We start from the raw sequence: 20,998 nt of genomic DNA, 5'->3' as shown, positions 1-20,998 counted from the left end.
CCTTGGTTGTGGTACTAAGGCTTGGACAGGACAGAAGTGGGTATTCTGTGGACCTTGAGGAGTTGGTTGCATGCACTGGCATTCCAGAAGTAAGAGAACATGGATATAAAGCATTTGGGTGTAGGCCAGGCACCAAGAACAGACAGAAGCCTGAGAGGAGCTCAAGGAGGAAGGGGCAAGCAAGTTGGGTCAGAGTCTGGAGGCTGGCACAGAGAAGTAGGAAGACACAGCTCGAGTGTGAGCAGCAGAATTAAGGAATCTAGGAGAGGCTGGCCCTGGAGAACCTGGCCAGTAGTGACCTCACTACCCAGGCCAGGTGACCAGAGGCTGGGCATCCTGTGGAGGATGTAGGTCAGGCAGCCGGGCACTTCCGGATAGGCTCTTGCTTGGATTCTTAGGGTGTTCTCTCTAGATGCCTATCTTATTTTTCTTTAAGATTGAAGCTCTCCTCCCTGTTTATAGGTCACTCTCCTATAGAAACTAGTCATTAGACCAAATAAATGAACAGTGAGCTAATGGCTATTCAGAGCCCACTGAATTAAGTACTCTTCACTTCAAATCCCATCTGCCGTTAGGTACTCTCAGCTGATGATGGGACTTTCTGCATCTGCATTCCGCTGTTGCCCATACCTAATGCAATCAGTGAAGAAATGGCCTCATAATGAAGCAAATCACCAACCCTTCCCCCATCCCTCCCAGCCCCACTCCCCCTTCTCTCTCTGTTGTCTTACCCCTTTAAGTCCCATCTCCAGCCTTCTTTGTCGCCTTCAGTGAGAGCCACCAGATGGAACGTCAGCCTGAGACTCTTTTATATACTGGGCTCCTGAATAGGATTTAATAATTAGTGACATTCACAAGATGTCATGGGGGCCAGCTTATAAGGGGGCCAAACTACTCAGCAGTCACAGGGCTTGGGGTGCTGACCAGGGTGCTGACGCCTTTCCAAAAACCTTTGAGGGAACTTAAACTAGAAGATGTTGATGGAGACTTCTGACATACCCCCTACAAGGCTAAGGTACCTTTATACACTTCAAGACATCTCAACCTCATAATAATCTTAGAAGTAGGTTTTTAAATTCCCTTCATATAGATAGGGAAACAGAGGCTCAGAGGTGTTCAAGTACCTTGCCCAAGTTTTCAAAGCAAGTTAAGTATCAGCTGGGATTAAAATCCAAATGTGGTAAACATACAATATAATATACAGATGTCAAATTATGATGTACACCTGAAAATTATATAATTGTATTAACCATTATTACCCCAACAAACTTATTAAAAGAAAGAATTATTTTTCTATGCATAATAAATTTAATCAATAAAATTAATTCTTTCATGGAAAGGAAAATAAAATCCAAGTTCATCCAGCTTTGAAGACCATATTCTTTCCACTACACCTTGATGCTCCTTGAAAATATAGTAAATTATCTCACTTATTTGCTCAAATAAATAAAACATAATTGCTGTCTCTTCCTTTTTAGTTCCAGGTAAGATTCTAAAAAAAATCCATTTTTCATACTTGGCTTAAAATGGCAAATGTTAAATCTCTTTGATCTTTATACTCTCCTTTTGGTTCCCTCTTTTTGTAGAGGGAATGATGAACATTAGTTTCTTTTACATGTAGTATTTTGACTGTGTGACTCCTTAAAAATTGGCCGGAAGCAGTTTTTTAAGGTAAACACCAACTCTTTGGACACCCAGGACTTTCGCTATTTTAAAAAGAAATTGGAAGATGAGCTAGTTGGCTATAACATGTCACTGTTGTGAAATCTTTTTGTTGTTGTTGTTTTGATTAAAGTTATATTACCTGAGGACTTCTGTCTTCAGCTTATGTAATATTAACTATTCTCATTTAATCATAGACTCATGAATACAAACGAGAATAGGGACAGATTAAGGTGAGGCAGGAAGCAAGGGACAGAAGCATCCTAATGTGAAGTGGGTTTGAAGTTTTCCAAATTAGAAAGCTGCTACTCTGTGAACAAGGAAAGGAGATAAAGCTTCTGAATCTGCTGCCTCTTGTTTTTACAAATGACCAGTGAGAAGGATTAAAAATGTTTAAAAGACAGAAAACCCATTTGGTAGTACAATATCATAACCTGAGTTTTCGTTTTATTATTAATGCTTTCTCAGGGGAACTCTGTGCCTTGTAAATCAATCATGGTGATAAATGTGGAAATTTGTTAAAGGAAATACAAATGGAATTGGTTGGGAAGCCGCCATGGGTGTCAGTTGTGGATATTGTTTAACTGGACCAATAGCATCATGTTTGGTGTTAGTGAAGTGTTGCTCAGTGTCACTTGTATTTACTAGGGGAATCCAGGCATTTGTTGGCAAATAAACTTGGAAGTTTTGAGTTTTACTTTACAAAGTCTTCGTCAAGGTGGAATATACCTAGAATGCTAGGCTTTGATTGCCAGGTATTGTGGGACAACCTCAGGATGATTTTAGAAAAAAAAAATTACCTCTCTTGCCTTGCAGTCCCTTAATAATAATGTACTCAGAGGCATGTGCTAAGCTTCCCTGGGTTAACCACTATTCTTTTAATGTTTTACATTAATCTCCATGTTTTCTATTAGTGCTAGCTGCTGCTTATGTCTCTCAATGCTACAATCAGGGTATTTTTGATATTTTGTATTATTACCCCAATCGCCAAGAAGTATGCTCCAAATTGATTAATTCCAGAATGATTAAAACATCTATGCAATTCATTTATTGTTGCTGCAGTTAATTGAATATTTGATGATTTAAAGGTACCCTGATTATTTCCTAAGATATGTATTTATCACCAGGCAGATGATTTGCGCGTGGTCTCTCTGTGGCTACATGGGATGGCAGCCTGCACTGTCACACGCAGAGAGAGTAGGCACTTGTGAGGGCTCTCAGTCAACACACCACCTGCCCGACGTGCGCCTGCCTTCCCTGGCTGTCAGAGGACCACATCCGTGCCCAGCACAAGAGGGTCCTCTGGGGCCAGGAGGGAGAGCCCAACCGCCCCTGTGCGGCATGCAGCTTGCTTTCTACTCCAGGAGGAGGGGGCGGAGAGGGGGAATGCAAAAGGACGCTGCGGCTCTGAGTGGCTAACTTGCGCTTTGTGGACTATCTGAATACTCAAGAGTGGATTTAAAGAGAGGAGAAGGTGGCTCCGGAATTAAAAAGCAGCTCGGCGAGTGATCGGGCAACAGTTCTAATCCCAGTGTCACCACTAGTTCTCTCCCTCGGTCTCCTTTCGCACCTGTCCGAGTGACTCCAGAATTAACTGCAAGAGGGGTGTATGTCAAGGGGAGAAGGAGAGAGAGGGAGAAAGAGAGAGAGAGCAACTGGACAAATTTTGGCCTGAGCCCAGGCTTAGTTCAGCTTACTTTCAGTGTACAGAGTGACCCTGGTGCGGCTCTGCAGGGTCTCAGAGACTGAAGTGGCCTCAGGTGGCCCCACCACTTCTCGGCCATGTCAAGTCCTTGGCCTCTCACTCGCATGGGGAGCGAGGACTACAGTGGGGACCTCGGCGGCTGGGAGCTCCTGTCGGACATGGCTCTGTCTGTGGACCCGGTAGGTACCCTCTCCCTGACACCTAAATCAGACCTCCTGTTCCGTATTGTCTGTTTTCCATGTAAATGTTTCTCTCCCCAATTTGCGTGGAGTCTTGAAGGCAGAAATTATGTTGCCTTCAGTGTCTTTAAATCCTCCCTCTTGGCACCATCGTAAGCACAGCGTGCGCTCAATCACGATTTGTTGTGTAAAGGAATAAATGGGAGAACTGATGAATAGGCAGAGGGGTGAATGAATACGATCCTATTACCCTTGTCACCACGACCTTTCAATGTATGTCCCAGTGGGTCTCTAATTGTTTGTTTTCTCATCCCATCTAGATGTGTAACTCTCAGAAAAAGAGGGCAAGTTTCAGAGTTTTTTGTATTATCAACCCCCCATGCCTCACACTGTTCTAGGCACCGAGGAAATACTAGCTGGTTAATTCAAAAGCACTCGCAGGGGGGAAAAAAACACTTGTGGCTCAAATATAGTTGTCTTGCAGTGAAAACGGCTGCGGGACAAGGCTAGGTGAGTTTGTTGGACTAGTGACTCCGTGTGAACGCTGCATTCAAGTATTTTCTTAAAAGAAAGAAAATCTGAACACACAGTGTGGATGCATATTTACTTGACTGTCCTTGTCTAAACAGTTCTCCCCAATCCTGTGTGCTGCCGACCCCAATAAGCCATTATTAGATTTGTTGCAAAGCCCCAGAGTCCACAAGTCTTTCTACTTTGACAGTATTTCCCCCCATAAGGAAATAGATATTTATAATACCAGGTGTAGAGATGATATATGCATTTGGCAAGAGTGAGTCAGATCTTACCTTGAAAAGACAAGAAGACTGGACTTAATAAAGCAGTGAGGCGAACAACAGGACAAGGGGTAATAACCTGACTCGTTGTGTGAGGCTCTGTGGGTTACAAAGCACATTCACCTTACTTATTTCATTGGCCGCTCACAGACACCCTGTGAGATCTGAAAGTAGTACGTATTATTATTGCTGTTATTTTATTTTATTTTATTTTACAGTTGGGAAAAGTGGAACTTAGAGGTATAAAGTTACCAAGTCCTACTACCAAGTGATAGGGCCACGACTTCCACCCAACTCTTTAGTCTCGTAGGCAAGTATTCTTGCTGTGTCTGCATATTGCTGATATTTCTTCATCTTTACTTTAAAAATTAACGTTTATGCATTTGTATGAAAAAAAGAGAACAGAGAGAAAAATTAATGTGTAGAAAAAGGAGAGTGGACTATATACTTTCTTAGCCCAGGCATTCCACATTGATACAAAGCAACGATGATATTAAAGATTGAAGTCTTTGCTATATTCATTTTGACGTTTGTGTTTAGGGAAGGCATTTGTTAGAAGTTTAAGAATTATCTTGGAAAATATAGTTCCTGAAGCATGGAGCAAAGCAATGAGATTTAATTTGCTATTAAGAATAATCAGTTGACTTCTGTAATCCCATATGTTAAACCAGCATCTCCTAGTGTATTTTCTGCAAACACTCATTCTGTGGAATGGTGATAATTGTTAATTAGGGGAGGGGAATCCACAAAAATAAAAAAACCCAAGAATTCAGTGGCGAAGAGAGTTGTGAACATGCTGCATTAAACCAATTAGCTAGGTGTCTCAGAGTTTTTAATTTGCATTGTGAATCTCCAAGAAGGGGATGGATTGCAGCATTTCCTACACTTATTTGGACATGGAACCTTTCATTTTGCTGAATAGTGTCCATGGGACGGTCTTCTTTGTAGCATTTACCACAGTCACAGTTGTACATTGACTATGTGATTCTTCACATCTGCTTCCCTCTCAAGTCTGCAAACTCCATGAGGGACGAAACTGTGTTTCCTTTTACTTCCCATTGTACCTGTGCCTAGCACAGTCCCTGGCCCTTAAAAAATATTTGTTGAATTGAATGAATGAATGAATGAATGAATGAACTATGCTAGGCCAAACCACCTCTGGTCCCCTATGGGAAAACTGTATTTAAGGTTCTTTATAAGGTGTGCCCAGCCAACTTTTTTAGCCTTTCCTTCTACTGTTCTTTTTACCCAGTATTAGAATATGATTGTTCTTGGAAGGATGACTGTATAATTTATCATCCAAACTGGGACATTTCTGTGGAGGAAAGAGGACACTGTCAATTATTTATGTCAAGATAACTCAGGCTGAATGGCCCCTCATTGTTTGTGACTCTTTCTCAGCCTGCCATTAAAGATTTTAGGCTCCTGGGAGCAGGAGCCTTTATATGGAGAAGATATTCAACAAATATTGGCTGAAATTTATGTTTGGACAGTAGCAATTTTAATGCTAATCTAAGATTTGCTGATGGTTTTAGCATGTATTATTTAACATTGAGGGAAACCGAAGCCATATTCTATTACCCACTTCCTGAAATATAGTTATGCTCATACACCAATGTATCAGAGTAACTAAAGGGTTATGACTTAATTGACCTTGCAAGAGGCCTGGAACAAGTCTCTGTACAGGACTTGCCTTTTATCTCCCAAGGCAGTGAATTAGAGAAACCAAATATTCTTCTTACCAGAACTGGAAGGAGGTAGAAGTGATCAGATTGCAATCTCGAAGAGGGTGAAGGTTGGACAGAGTAAAGAATACTTGGGGGATGCCATCACCTGCACAGGTGACATCAGGCCCAGCAGACCTTTCTCCAGGTGGCTGTCCCACTTTCAAGTCCCTTGTTATGTGCTTCTTTATGGCTGGTGTCTGACTTTGATGTTTGGCTTCCTGCTTTCTCTGACTATGGAGCCCCTGGAGGAAAAGGCCACCTGTCAGGCATGGAGTAAATCCTCAGTACATTTCTGCTAGATGCGTGAATTTTGATTGATTAAGAAGGCGTCATACTGGGAAAGAAGGCTCACGGGATTCACTTTGTATATTTGTGATACTCTAAGTGCCAAGGCAAGCAGGCAGTTTACACAGGGGTTTTACCTTTAGCGTTTTGGATAAGACTTGTAGGCATCTGATTGTACTCCTAGGTTCAAAGAGGACTTAATTAAATCATAGAAGTGTTTTATAGCCTCATCTTTTAAAGATCTGTGATTGTGAATAACATACTAAACTATGTCAGAAGATCAGGAGGTTGAGCTCCTTCTTTGGGTAGATGAGCAAAGTGAAGCCCCGAGCAACAAGGGACGATGGCTTAGTGTCTCACAGTGAATCAGTGACAGAACAAAACATCTTTCTTCAGATGCTTACTGCTTTGTAGTTCATAGGGAAAAGCTGCGTTGATAGCTGTATTTACTTTCTTTACTATTTTTCCTATACAGTAAAATATCATGCAATGAGCTTTTCTGAGAATAACTAAATTGTGCTTATTTTTTTGTTTATTTTGTTTTAGGTAAGCCTTCCCAGTGATCCAAGCTGTGTTGAAGAAATCTTGCGGGTGAGTTTAAACCTTTATTTCTGTGCCTTTTAATAATGAAGCAATCTATCTGCTTAAGCTGTTTTAGGTAATTACTGTTCTGTTTCCAGGAGTATCACTTCAAGACCCTTCTGCTTATACCTCCTGTCTCATTTCTTACCTGTCATCTCCCTATTCTTTAATCAAGCTAGTCTCCTAATCTCATCAAGCTTCTGTCCCATTCTTGTATCTTTCTGGGTCTTTCTTTTGAGGTCTGTATGGACCTACCACCTTTTAAAGGAAATCTTTCCTATTCAAGCATAGTACCCTAAATCTTAGCCTTTCTGCTCTCTGGGATCTCAAGTCAATTTCACTGCTGCCTCCCACTACATTATTGCTAGCACTGCTTATGGAAATTGTAGCTTATAATGAGGGGATGAGATACAGAAGGGCAGAGGGGAGGGGAAGAAGAGACACTTGAGAATGATGGCAAGTTGTGGGAAATGCTACTAACGGGAGTGAATTTGTGCATGAGAATGGCATGGAGGCAGCACAAAATTGCAGAAGGTGGCAATGACCTCTCCCAAAGTCAACGATTAAGCCAAAAGAAAAAAACAAAGCCAAGCCAGAAAAATGTGTCTCCTGTCTTTGGCTGTTGGCATCATAAGACGGTATGGTACATGAACAATAGGAATCACGGAAGTGAGATCTAGTCCTGCCTCTACTATTCGTCATTTCTGTGGACAGATGACTTCATCTTTCTGAATCTTCCTTCCTTGTCTGTAAAAGAGGACAATAATACCTGACTTAATTCCCTTAAAAGCTACCAACTGGTATAGAACTACTTGTTATTGTGATAAATGATGATCAGTGTGGCCATGAAAAAAAACACGTAGACTTCTCACTGGGGAAAGAAAACAATCTGTGTGCTAGTAAAATTCTGCACCCCGCTTTACCAAAAGCCACCCCAACTCCCCTTGAGACCTCCCCGCCGTAAATGGCTTCTCAGCAGCCCAGTGTTCAAATATACCCTGCGAAAATGCAGCCAAAAGAAAAATAAAAAGAAAGCTGTTGACCATCAAATCGACTGGCCACGTGATTTCACCTTTTCAACTCAAGAACACTGTTATCGACTATTAAAAAAGGAGTTCTGTCACTCTGATCAGAGATGAGACTATCTGAATTAGGGATATAATGGTCACTTTTATAATATAAGCCTAAGAACCCCTCAGTCATCTCTTCCTGGGGTCCAAGGTCTGGGAGTGGGTTAAGCCAGTGTCATGAAATCAACAAGTGTGATGTATCCTGGGAACTCAGTCACTTGCTCCTTCCATTGGTGGAAAAAAGTCAGATACACCAAATACACAAAATCCTTGCTAGTATATTGGCTGCCTTCCTTAAAGAAATGTCTACAGTGTTCTTGTTTTTCCATATGATGTCAGTGGCCTTTTAATTTCCAAAGGAATGTCAGAGCCACTTCAAAATCACCACCTAATTTGTCACAATTGGAATTCTTTACTTAAGAGCAGCCTGGCCCTGGTGCCTAGGTGGCTCACACAGTGACTAAGTGAGGGGAGCAGGTGAATACCTATTAGGGGCTGGCGACCCCAGTGTGCAGGAGGAGCCAGTTAGAGAAACAACAGAATGTCACTTAAGCGTGGAAAGAAAAGAAGCAGGTTGCCTTAATAAGCTCGTAAAAGATAGCACCCTTGGAGAGTTGGAGAGAGTAACAGAAGTTCTTCTATTCTCGAAAGAGAAACTAGGGAAACGTCTTTTTTTTTTTTTTTTTGATGAGCTGTAGATTGTATAGAATTCTTTTTTTTTTTAACAACACCAGTAACGAGTAGGCTTTCCTTTATTGAAGAATGATATATTTCATTCCCCATGCTTTGAATAAAAATATGCTTTCTGAAGTTTATGCCCCAAATTTTATTACTACATCTTAAATTTTTATAGACCATATTACATGGCATAACGTAGTGCCTGCTGTACATTGTTGCTATCATACGTTCATGTTCCTAGTTGTTTGAGGGCCTTGGCGCCCTTTAGACGGTTCCATGATGTCTCTTCGAAGTCTTGCTCCCCGTTTACTTCCTTCCTGGATGTACCATTCCTCTTTCTTTCCAACTCTCTCTAACTCTGTCAATGCTTTTCAAATGAAGCAGAGTCGAGAGCAAATGAGGTCATCTTCCCCCCCTCCCAGAAGTGAAGTTAAACAGAGGAAGGGGCTCTACCGGGAGCAGGAAGAGCTGGCTTCCCATTGCTTATGACATTCCATCACTTCTAGCTGTGTGGCTTTTCAGTCTCTTCATCTAGAAAACAGGGAGTAATTATTCACCCTTCCACCCCACCATCCAACTGCAGTGAAGGAATCTTGAAAATGTCTACACTGTTTGCATATGTAACACAGAGATCTCAGTCTGTTTGCTCTCCCAACTTTCCCAACCTCCTTGAGTCCACCCCCCACCCCCCGCTTTTTCTCCTCTACAGTGCCGCGGGCGAATGTGTGCCAACCTACTTCATCTCACGTAGAGACAGACTTCTTTTATTAACCCAGGACAGCAAAACTCCCCTCTCCCTACTCTCAGCCCCTCAGTGCCCAGGCAGTGGAAATACTTTTGCCTAATGCATTTTATTTTAGCTCCCTTTTTCAAAATGCTGTTTGAATTCAAACCAGTTGGCTTTCTTTGAAAGTTCCTCTTACCATGTCTCTGCTAATGGGCTCAGCTCTTGTTCAGACTAGCGCTTCCACTTCTCTTTGTTTGTGCTCCTGGTTCTCATATGAGGTGGTAGCCCACCTTGTCTGGTTTTCTGGGTCTCACTTGGCAACTTATTTCCCTACAGAGCACATGACTGACTTTCAAAGCACTTGAGCCTCATTATCTTGTTTTTATCATAAGAAACATGGTAGTCCCTTATTATTTCGGGAAATTGAGGACAGAGAGTGTATAAATGACCTGCAGCCAAAGGTGAGATTAGTACACAGCAAAAGCAGAAATAGAACCCAGTCTTCATTTTGTACTATACCTGTCAACCACCCTATCACAAACCTATAGTGAGAATCTTTTGATTTAAAAAAAAAAATTGCTTCGATTCCACTTCTGGGAGTATATCCAAAGGAAATGAAAACACTAACTCAAAAAGATATCAGCATCTCCATGTCCATAGCAGCATTATTCACAAGAGCCAAGACATGGAAACAGCCTAAGTATCCACTGACGGATAAATAGATAAAGAAGTTGTGGTATATTATTCAGCCATAAAAAATGAGGAAATCCTACCATTTGTGATAATATGAATGGACCTTGAAGAAGACAAATACTGTATGATCTCACTTATATATAGAATCTTTAAAAAAAAAACATAGAAAAAGAGATCAGACTTGTGGTTACCAGAGGTGGGATTAGGGGGAGGGGAAATTGGAGGAAGGTGGTCAAAAGATACACTTCTAGGTTACAAAATACATAACTCTTGCATTGTGATATGCAACACAATGACCATAGGTACCACTGCTGTATGAGACATAGGAAAATTGTTAAGAGAATAAATCTTATGAGTTCTTATCACAAGGAGAGGTTTTTTCCTTTTTTTCTTTCTTTTCTTTTTATTGTATCTATATGAGATGATGGATGTTAGTTGAACCTATTGTAGTAATCATTTCACAATAGAGATAAATCTAACCATCATGCTGTATGCCTTGCACTTATACAGTGATGGGTGTCAATTATTTCTCAGTAAAACTGGAAAAAATAAGACCTGTAAAAAAAATTGCTTCAGACACAGGCTGACTTACTTCTAGAAGGTTTAACTAAGAATACCAGCAAATGAACATAATTTGATCAAGTCTGGGGAATGAATCCTTTCTTACTACCATTCTTAATATTTTCAAATCTCATTTCACATAATAAATAACAATAACAAATAACTGCTACTAATAAAAGAAACAACAGTAATATGTCACTTAAGCGCATTATGTCATTTTCTCTTCATAAAGATTGTATTATTAGTCGCATTTAAAAAACAGGAAAGAGTAAAGTGCAGAGAGGTTAACTAATTTGCCTGCAAGTCTCTGCCAATGTCATATGACCTATTCCTTCTGTTCCTGTTGGTTTACCTGAACCTGTCCTTAACTCATGAGCAATCTGCGCAGTGCAGCCCATCCTGTGTATGTACCTGCTTCTGTCAGCACACCATTTTCTCTTTAGAGTAAAGCTACGCTCAAGTACAAACAGAAATGAAAAATAATAACAAATCTGGCCCCAGAGATGGCATTTTGCAGTTACAATTTATCTATCATATGAGGGATTCCTAAACTGCTCATATGTAATAATATGAGTTTCTTTTCTGAGCTCCACAGGGTTTAATGGGTCCTAGAGTAATCATTTCTGGAAGAGTTAAGCCAAGGAGAGCAGCATGCGCTAAATGCTACTAGCTAAAGATGGATGTTCGATGATTATTTGTTCTGCAGTAGTATAATTTATTTGTTCCTAGCAAGAATTTACTTCAAAATATCAATAAACTATCAATTAAATCCTTTCTACAGTCAAAAATGCAGATACAGTGCTTCTCTTAGATTTAATGCTAAACAGATTGTGTTTCTTACCAAAGCACCTTCAGTAGTTGATAATTTCATACGCAAACATCTGTAAGGGTAATTCTCTGTTTATGAGGAATGCTGAATTTGCTAGCTAGGATTTAGGGAACTTGATTTGATAAACTGTGTCATCTTACAGTTCTCTCCCTGCCATATGGATCAGGTTGGTAAACACTGACATGGGTGCCTCTTTTTGTTTACAGCATGATCTGTGTTTACAGCATTCTAAATTATGGCAATTCTACTTATTAGGTCTGTGTTTAAGTTGACAGCTTTATCATGGAAAAAAACATTCCAAATAATTACAGGACAACCATGTACAGTACTTACTATTTTTTTTTATTTTTAAAGAGGAAACACATGAAAAAGCCTGTCTTAAGAGTGAGAAAAAAAAATGGATCAGAGAACAAAATTGGTCAGACAATTATGTCTGAAGGAAATTTGATTATATTATCATCACTATGAGGCATAATCAAGCACCTTTCAGTAGGATTTCTTTGATAAATTTAACCAATAATTAGGCAATTGATTTTATAGTCTGTCAAATTAATGTATAAATAATGCTCAAATTAGAATCATGCGAACGATTTTTGATATAGCTGTCTTAAATACTAATCCTTCTGGAATGTTTCAAATAGCATCTATCCTCTTCTGGTGTGGACTTTTAAAATTATAGTTTCTTGAAATAGCAATGTAGTATTCCATCCAAGAAAGACAATTGCTAAATATAATTTAGACTATAATTAATGTTAACACTGATGGAGTCAAATAAATGAACTAACCAATGATTGTACCCTCTGCTATTCTGAAGAGTAGCTCTAATGACATTGGAAAATATGTAAATTTGTCAGCAGGTGAAAATGCCCTTGACTGGGTAAATTATGTGGAGTATTACCTTTTCTAAAGCTAATTCAAAGCACTAATGGACTTAATATGTAGTATGCATATGTGAGGTGAGCTATTCATAGAACCAAATTAGCCCATATGAGATATTACCCATTATTTGCCTCCCAGTAATCATTTCCTCTTTTCTCAAACACAAACCAAGCCAGAAGAAAGATGCTAAATTTAATTATAACAACTATTATGTGAACAGTGTAGGTAAGCCATCCGGTGTGACTCCAAGTGCACTTAGAGCCTGTCAAGCAGTTTAAATATTTTCATGTGGAATCTGGGGGTTTGCATCTAGTATATGATGTGAATTTTAAATGATTATACAGACATCATTGGGAAAACAAGTAATGTGAGTAATGAGGTGACTGACCCAGTGAATCATAGGAACCTGTCAAAAAGGGGACATGTCAGGGAAGAGATGATGTCAAGTACCTATAACTTAGCAACTCAGCATTTAGCTGCCCAGAGAGCGAAAAAGAGTAGCCCCTTTAAAATAGCTGAGTAAATCTATGAGTCCCTATATATCTTAGGAGTGCTATAAAAATAAGTCTGTTTTCTGTCAACCTGTTTCTTTTTGCGAATATGGTGATTTGTTATTTTCTATTGCATCGAATGAAAGCAGGTGAGAATTTAAGCCACGTGTAGAATTTACACCTGCTTTCTGTATCTTGGGTGCACAGAGAGGGTAATAAAACAATGTATTAGTTTGCCAAAAGTCTAGGCTTATCTGAAAGAAGTAATAGCTTCCAACTGTTGTATGAGAAGCAGCCTTTTTGCCCTGGCTGTGCTAGTCGGTTTGGGTTGAGAAAAAAGATAATGCAAGGACCTGAACCATTCCATTTGCATCTATGTAAAGGTAGAACCAGTGTCTCTGGAAAATGCATTGAGAAAGTAGCTTCTCAGAATCAATTTGGTAGGTATCTTCCAGCAATGAAATGAAAGAATAAAGCAAGGCTGGTAGTCACCAAAAGCATTACGGAGAATGAAAAAGGAAATGTAAACACCGTAATTGATCTAACCAGAAGACATCCACAAGCCTAAATCACAATATCTTTTGTGAAGGTCGAACACAGAAGAATCCAAGAGTTGGTTCTCATGGTTGAGAATCTGAGGCATAGCTAATGAAGCACTGATTTGCAAGATAAGCAGCACAGGATGAAAAGCAAAAACAATATTGGAATATTGGAATGGCTGTGATGATTTGTGATGGCAGTTTCTGTGGACCAAGTCTGGGACATACATATCTTGAGAAGTGGGAAAGGCAAGACTGAATGAGAGATTACTTAACTTGTCCAAATTTCTTGAAAGCACTTTGTTGCTGAGGCAAGATGGAAGTGTGAGGTGCTGCTCTGTGAGCAATCTACAGGGCTGATGTCTCTCGATAAGACGGAAGTAAAGGCCAAAGCAATTGATCACACACCCTGGTGTTGGAAGAGAATTCCCGGTAGTCTTGGATTAAGTCACAGTCCTTGCTGCCACAAAAACATCCTGCAAATAACTGGTCCATGAAGAACTCTTGTCACTAAGAGTTTAGTAATAATCAAAAAAAGAATCATTAAATGCTCCAAAAAAGCATATTAAAAATGTACCGGGAAAAAGTACTGCTAGAGAATGAGTTACAGCTATGGCTAACTCAGTTACATGAATTGTTTTTAAAAAGAAGCAATTTTATCTAAAAAAAAAAAAAAAAAAAGCCAAAGAGTGATATAAGAGCTTAGGGGTATATTTAAAAAGTAGATAAATCAAGAATTATGAACAGAAAATAATCAGAATTAGCATATTTAAGAGTTGTTTTTTTCGTAAATCAAAGAGCAACAGCAATAGATATATAATTTGTTAGTTAACCTCATCAAGAACAAAAGAAGGGTAAAAGCACAAATATATAAAATAAGCAATAATAAAGAGAAATAACCTCTTGGTTAGAGACAAAATTAAAATAATAATGAGTGGCAATCTACTCACCTCTGTACAAATAAATGTAAGAATCTAGATGAGATGGACGATTTTTCTAGTGAAATATAGTTGACCAAAACTGACTCCAGAAGAAAGAAAATCTGAACAGACTTATCACCATTAATGAAATGGAGACTAATCCCACCTATTAATGAAATCATCACTCCCAAATGGGGTTTTATGAGGAAAGTCAACCAAGCCATTAAGGAATAATATAACTCAATAGTTCCAGAACTTAGAACAAGAAGAGATTTTTGCAAAGTATTTTTTAGGAAAGCCAAACTAGCACATAATAGTGATAACAAATCTGACCAAAAAATGGCATACAAAAAGAAAATTATAGAATAACATCACTTGTATATATCAATGCAGATTTCCTCAATGAAATACTAACCAACAGAATCAGATTGAACTTTAAAGGTTTTGCACCGTGACCAAGTGAATTTTATTCCAGGGGTGTAAAACTGGTTCAATATTAAGAAATCAAGTAATATAATGCCTTTTTTTAATAGAATAAAAAAAGAAAAAACTAATTGAACATCTTCATAAATGCTCCAAGATACTTGCCAAAACTTAACCTTATTTATTCTTGGTAAAATAGAAATAGAAGGAAACTTCCTTAATGAGACAAAATATATCCATCTCAACCCAAAAGCTAGTATCACATTTTACAGAGAAACTCTAGAAGCATTCCCACTATAGTCAAGAAAAAAAGACTAGAGATTCTTTATCACCATTATTATTAAATATTGTTCTGGAGGTAACCCATGGCAATTAAACAAACTACAAAAATAAGAGGTATTAAAATGGGAGAGAATGTGTGAAATAACTATTATTTATAGAATATATATACTGTTTCCCTGAAAATTCCAAGATAATTAACTAAAAATACAACTATGAGCAATATAACAATTCAGCAAAACTTCGGTGTGCAAAGTAAATATATAGAAATAGTCTTTATATGTAAAGCAACCAATTATAACATATAATAGGTGAAAATACTTCATTCATATCTTACAGATTTATTTATTAAAAAATGTGCCAAAGCTATATAAACACACCAAGTCACTATGTAAGACACCAAAGAATATTTCAACCAGTGGAAAAGCATACCATTCTTGAATAGGAGGACAATATCACAAACATTTCTAGTCTCCCTAAATTAATCTTCAATCCTTACCTCACCTCATACAGCAATATTATTTTTCAGATGTATTAAAGATAAAAAACAAAAATATAAAATATTAAAATTTAATACAGGAGAATTAAATTTATTTTTTCATTTCCAGCCCAAGTCTCCTGATGAGTGGGCAGGAATAGCAGGCAGTCGGGGGAAAATTCAGAAGTTTGAGGAGGTTGGAGAAGGTTTGAAATAGTCACTGAAAGAAAGAGAGAGGGCTATCTGAGGAATACAGTAAGACTATAAGACGATGCTAAGGATCCAGGTCACATTAAAGACATGACATTTATACTGGTTCCAATCTGTAGTTGTAAAATTTTCTCCAGCAGAGCTTGACTCATTACCCAGAGACTGTTAACTAATGGGTCAAGGGCAGACTGGAGGCCCCAGAGAGCTTGAATGAATTGCCCCCAAATCACATAATCATGCAGCAACTAAGCAGATGAAACGGAATTGGAACTCATGGTTGGCCTGAATTGAATGTACACTCTAGTAATATTAAATAGTTACATAGCAGTTTTTTTTTTTTTTGTGCCTGGCACTCTCCTAAGGTTTTCCCATATAGTAACTCATAATCACTATAGCAATGCCAGGAAGCAAGTACTGTTATCATCCCCCTCATACAGTTAATGAAATGGATATACTTAAGCTTAAGTAACTTTTCAAATTCAACAGACAGCATGGCAGAACCAAGATCTCAACCAGGCTGCCTGGCTTCAGAGTCCCTGCTGTTAACCATTATGCATTTTTCCCTTCACCATGAGGATATTGAGCCAAAGGAATAGGTTTTAAGTGATTACCACAGGGCTCAGCCCCTGACCCAGTGGATGACAATGAAGCTAAGCAAGATTGCTAATACCACCTGTCAGAATCAGGAAAGCTTGCTAGATGGGCCAAATCTAATAAAATGAGGTTTCATAGGAGTATAACTATGTGGTAATGCACTTGAGTCTACCAGTGTTTATAATAGACAAGAAACAGTTTAGTAGAAACATACATTACTACCCCAAAATGTATTAATAGAAGACAAGTATCTAGAGTGGGGATCCACAAACTTTTAAAAGGCCAGGTTGTAAATCTTTTTGATTTTTTAGGCCATGTCGCCTCTGTCTCAGCTATTCAAATTTGTGGTTTTAGCATGAAAGTGTTCATAGGCGATATGTAAAAGAATGCTTCTGACTGCATTGCAATACAACTTTATTGACAAAAACAGGCAGAGGGCCAGATAGAGGTCCTTTGCTAATCTCTGTTCTCTTCTACTTAGATCGTACTTGGCATGCGATATTGATTTTTGCTCAGCACGTTAAAGTTATATTCAGTAAAATTTACCTTTTTTTAGTTATAGTCCTATGAGTTTTAACATATGCATAGATTCCTATAATCACCACCTTTAACAGAATACAAAACAATTCTAACATCCCCCTCAAATCCCTCGTAGTACCCTTTTGCAGTCAGGCTCTCCTCCCCACTCCCCAGACCCTAGCAAACATTCATCCGTTCTTGGTCCTTACAGTGTGGCCTTTTCCAGAATATTATATAAAATTCATATAGTATGTAATCTTTCCATAGTGATTCACTCAGCATATGTCTTTGATGGTGTATCATTGTGGTTTTAAATTGCATTTCCCAAATGACTAGTGATATTGAGTAGCTTTTCATATGCTTATTTTCATCTTTGTATATCTTCTTTTGATGAAGTGTTTGTTCAAATCTTTTGTCCATTTTAAAAATCAGATAGTTTGTTACCTTATTGTTGAATTTTGAGATTTCTTTACGTATTCTGGATATAAGTCTTTGGTCAGTTATATGATTCGCCAATGTTTATTTCCCAGACTGTGGCTTGTCTTTTCATTCTCTTGATGGTGTTTTTCTAAGAGCAAAAATTCTTACTTTGATGACGTCAGGTTTATCTTTTTTTTTTCTTTTATGGATTGTGACAAAAGTGTGACCAAGTGTCAAATCTTAAGAACTTGTTATTTAAGCCATGGTCATAAAAATTTTCTCTCAGGTTTGGTTCTAAGAGTTTTATAGTTATATGTTTTTTATTTAGGTCTTCGATCCACTTTGAATTAATGTTGGCATATGGTGTGAGGTGTAAGTTGAAGCTTATTCTGTTCATTGTGTTCTCATGCCATTTGCCGAGAAGACTATCTTTCTCTGTTGAATTGATTTTGCATTTTTGTAAAAAAAAATAGATTAACCTTATTTATGTGGGTCTATTTCTGGACTCTAGTTTATTTCATTGGTCCATGTCCCTGGCCTTTCACCAGTACCATAACATCTTGAATCCTGTAGCTTTATGGCATGTCTTAAAATAAGATAATGAATCTTTCAACTTAAAAAAAATAGTTTGGCTATATTCTAGCACTCTTTCTGTTCCATATGAACTTGTCTATATTTATAAAGAATCCTATTTGAATGTTGGTTAGTATTACACTATATCTATAGATCAATTGGGGGAAAATTCACATATTTACCTTTTTGCATCTTTCAATTCATGAACACAGTGTGCCTCTCCATTTATTTAGGTTGGCTACTCTGTGTTTAGAGGGACATTGATAATCCATCATTATAAAACCCTAGAAAAACTATATGAACAAAGTTATTTATTACATTATTCATAATAGAAAAAAAAGTGCCACCATATATCCAACAATAGGAGAATAGTTAAGTAAATTCTGATTTATACATTCAGAAAAATAATCAGCCATTAAAAAATGGCTTTGAGTATGATGTAGTGACATGGAAAAAAAACGATATAATGTTAAGTGAAATAACCAGAATATAAAACAATTGATGTACTTAATTTTTATAGCTATGTAAAAATATGAATAGAAAAGAAACTAAAGAAAAATACTCTGAAATAATAGTTCTTATTTTATGAGAGCGACAGGATTATGGGTGAGGTTTTTTTTTTCTTTTCTAAATGTTCTCAAATTCTATAATTTACATTACTTTCATAAAACTTTTCAAGAGGGATGCTGCTAAACTGAAATGCTTTTAAGCAAAGAGTAAGCAGGACAGGAAGTGGATTTAAAATCATAATGGCTGAAGAGTTAGGCTAACCAGAAGAAAATTGAACTAGAAGAGGGAGCAGACCATGATTGCCTGTGGGCCTTACCATGTGAAATCAAGGCTCAGAGGCTGGGTTTAGGCTAGGAGGCCTCAAATGGTGGAACCCAACCCCTGAGGTGCAATTACATGGGATAAGTATTTGAGCAATAAAAGGAAGAATGTTCTAGGGAGATATCCATATTAAGGATGTAGAGCTTGGCTCTTCTCACCTGCTGAACATTCTTGGGAAACTTAACCATTCTGGATCTCATTTGCACAATTGGGATAATGCTGCCTAACTTTCAGGATTAGTGGAAGGACTGAGTGAGTCGATGTTATGTGAAGCCCCTAGAATAGTGCTTGGAACACTCAATAAATATTCCATTCTTCCTCTCTCCCCTGCTCTAACTGGTAGATCTGTCTAAAGATAGAAGGGCGGTGAGGTCTCTATCACCAAAGGTATTCAAGCAGAGGTACTGTGCTTCCCCAGTGCCTACAGGATAAATTCCAAAATCCTTATCTTAGCAGTCAAGGCCCTTCCTGTATGCCACTGCTTGTGCCTACCTTATCTCTTGCCACCTTTTCCTGCCATGCATCCTTTTCTTCATCCTCGCACAGACTTCTTTCCCTTCCTGAAATATGCCATCTTCCCTCCACCCTACCCCACCTTTGTGCAATGGCTCCTCCATCAGCTTGGAACCTCATTCACTCTTGTCTGCCTGGAGAACTCCCGTTCATACCATGTAATAGCCATCATAGAGATTGCTTCTTTTCTGAAGCCCTACTACTGTTCAAATGAAGTTAATCTCTCTCTTTCTGGGTGCCCTCAACACTTTTTGTACATTTATAGTTGTACTTCAATGTGTTAGGGGGAGCTGCCTCTCATGGCACAATGTCAGGTCCCTTAAAGCAGAGTCTGTGTCAAACACATTTCTCTGTCCCTTTCGCCTAGCCCAGAAGCTCCCCCTACTCACCTCCCCCCACCCCACGCATACACATGCACATAAAGGTGACAAGTTTAGATGTATAAAAAGTACATAGAGTGGAAATGCTGTGTTTGTTGAATGGCTTAAATTTGTAGAGGAGGTTAGAGAAAATGACCTCATGGTAGTATTCCACCCACACTCAAACAATGATTTGGTTTTCCATGAAGTTATTGTAAGTTAATAAGCAGATAATAGTTTTTAGTGAGTAGGATAGTTATACAAATATTCAGCATTATAATGACTCCATTTCTTATTTCTCCAAATAATATATGTATTACCACTTTTTGTGCTAAGTTTTTTCATTGCCGATTATTATTATAATATCATTGCTCTAGCCTATTTTTAATGTTGCTTCTAAAAGTACAATAATGTTGGCATTATAACTTTAAACAAGGCATTGATTAAAGGCAAAAGTGGAACCCTATATGCTACAATAATAGGAGAGAGGAGAGATTATTTGAATCTCTCAAACCATGTTAAACAGGCTGATCTGGTACTTTTTGCTGTGCTTCTTATCATTGTGGTCACAAGAAAGAAGCTTTCATGAGATGTGTTCTTTCCTCCAGAGTGAGTTTTCCAGAATTTTTGTGGCTGAAAGCCTGTGTGTTGTTTGCATTAAACACTCTCAGACTCACAGGAAAGGTTGTGTCAAAACAGAGCATTCCCCCAAAGTCCTCGTTCCTGGGGTGAACATGCTAACATGCACAGACACATCCAGCTCTCCCCTGGCAACATGTTAATTAGAAATTGCCAAATCACAAAAGAAAGAACAGAGCTCCCATCTAAAACAAAGGCAGATGAAAGCGTCCTGGCTGTCTGGGCCTCCCATAGTTTTCTATTCAGTTCCCTTCCAGCTTCTCAGGACATGTTAGGGCTCCATGTTAGGGCTGGAAGAAACCTGACAAGCTTGTCTACCCTCAAACATTGCAGCCTCTTCCCTGCTCTTTAACCTGGGAACCCCCAGCACAGCATCGCACATCTAATACTTTTGATACAAAAGTGAATGGTTGAATGATCTGGAAGCTCCACCCCTTTGCTGTCAGAGCCTGGTTTCCATTATAGAGCAAAGACTGCATATCACTGGCCTTTGGAAGAACTGGGATTAAGAGGAAAACAAAGTGTGTGTCAATGACACTGATCTGGGCATCAAAAGACCTCAAAGCTAGTCCCAAGCCTTCCATACCTTATTTTGTGACCCTCAGTTAGTCTCTTAACCGTTATATGCTTCAGGTTTTCCATCTGTAAAATTGAAGTGTTGACTATTTTGCACTTTGCAATATAGTACCAATAGCCACAGGTGGCTGGTTATTTAAATTAAGTTAGTTAGATCTGAATAAAAGTTCAGTTCCTCAGTCCATTAGGCACATTTCAAGTGCTCAGTAGCCACATATTGCCATTATTGTAGAAAGTTCTAGTGAACAGAACTTCCCTTAGAT

At 38.5% G+C, this 20,998-nt stretch overlaps 1 protein-coding gene across 6 annotated transcripts in view; it reads left to right on the top strand.

Moving 5' to 3' along the window:
* Positions 1 to 20,998, top strand: part of AFF2 (ALF transcription elongation factor 2) — a 451,889-nt gene that overhangs the window by 267,948 nt on the left and 162,943 nt on the right. For all 6 annotated transcript variants that reach the window (XM_039870568.1, XM_039870566.1, XM_039870567.1 and 3 more), the window contains exon 4: positions 6,899 to 6,943. In XM_039870568.1, coding sequence (XP_039726502.1) covers positions 6,899 to 6,943 — 45 coding nt within the window. The remainder of the gene's footprint in view (positions 1 to 6,898; positions 6,944 to 20,998) is intronic.

The sequence above is a fragment of the Pteropus medius genome, unplaced genomic scaffold (assembly GCF_902729225.1).
Source record: "Pteropus medius unplaced genomic scaffold, Ma_sr-lr_union100, whole genome shotgun sequence".
Classification (NCBI taxonomy): Eukaryota; Metazoa; Chordata; class Mammalia; order Chiroptera; family Pteropodidae; genus Pteropus; species Pteropus medius.
This window is presented reverse-complemented; position numbering and strand designations above follow the sequence as displayed.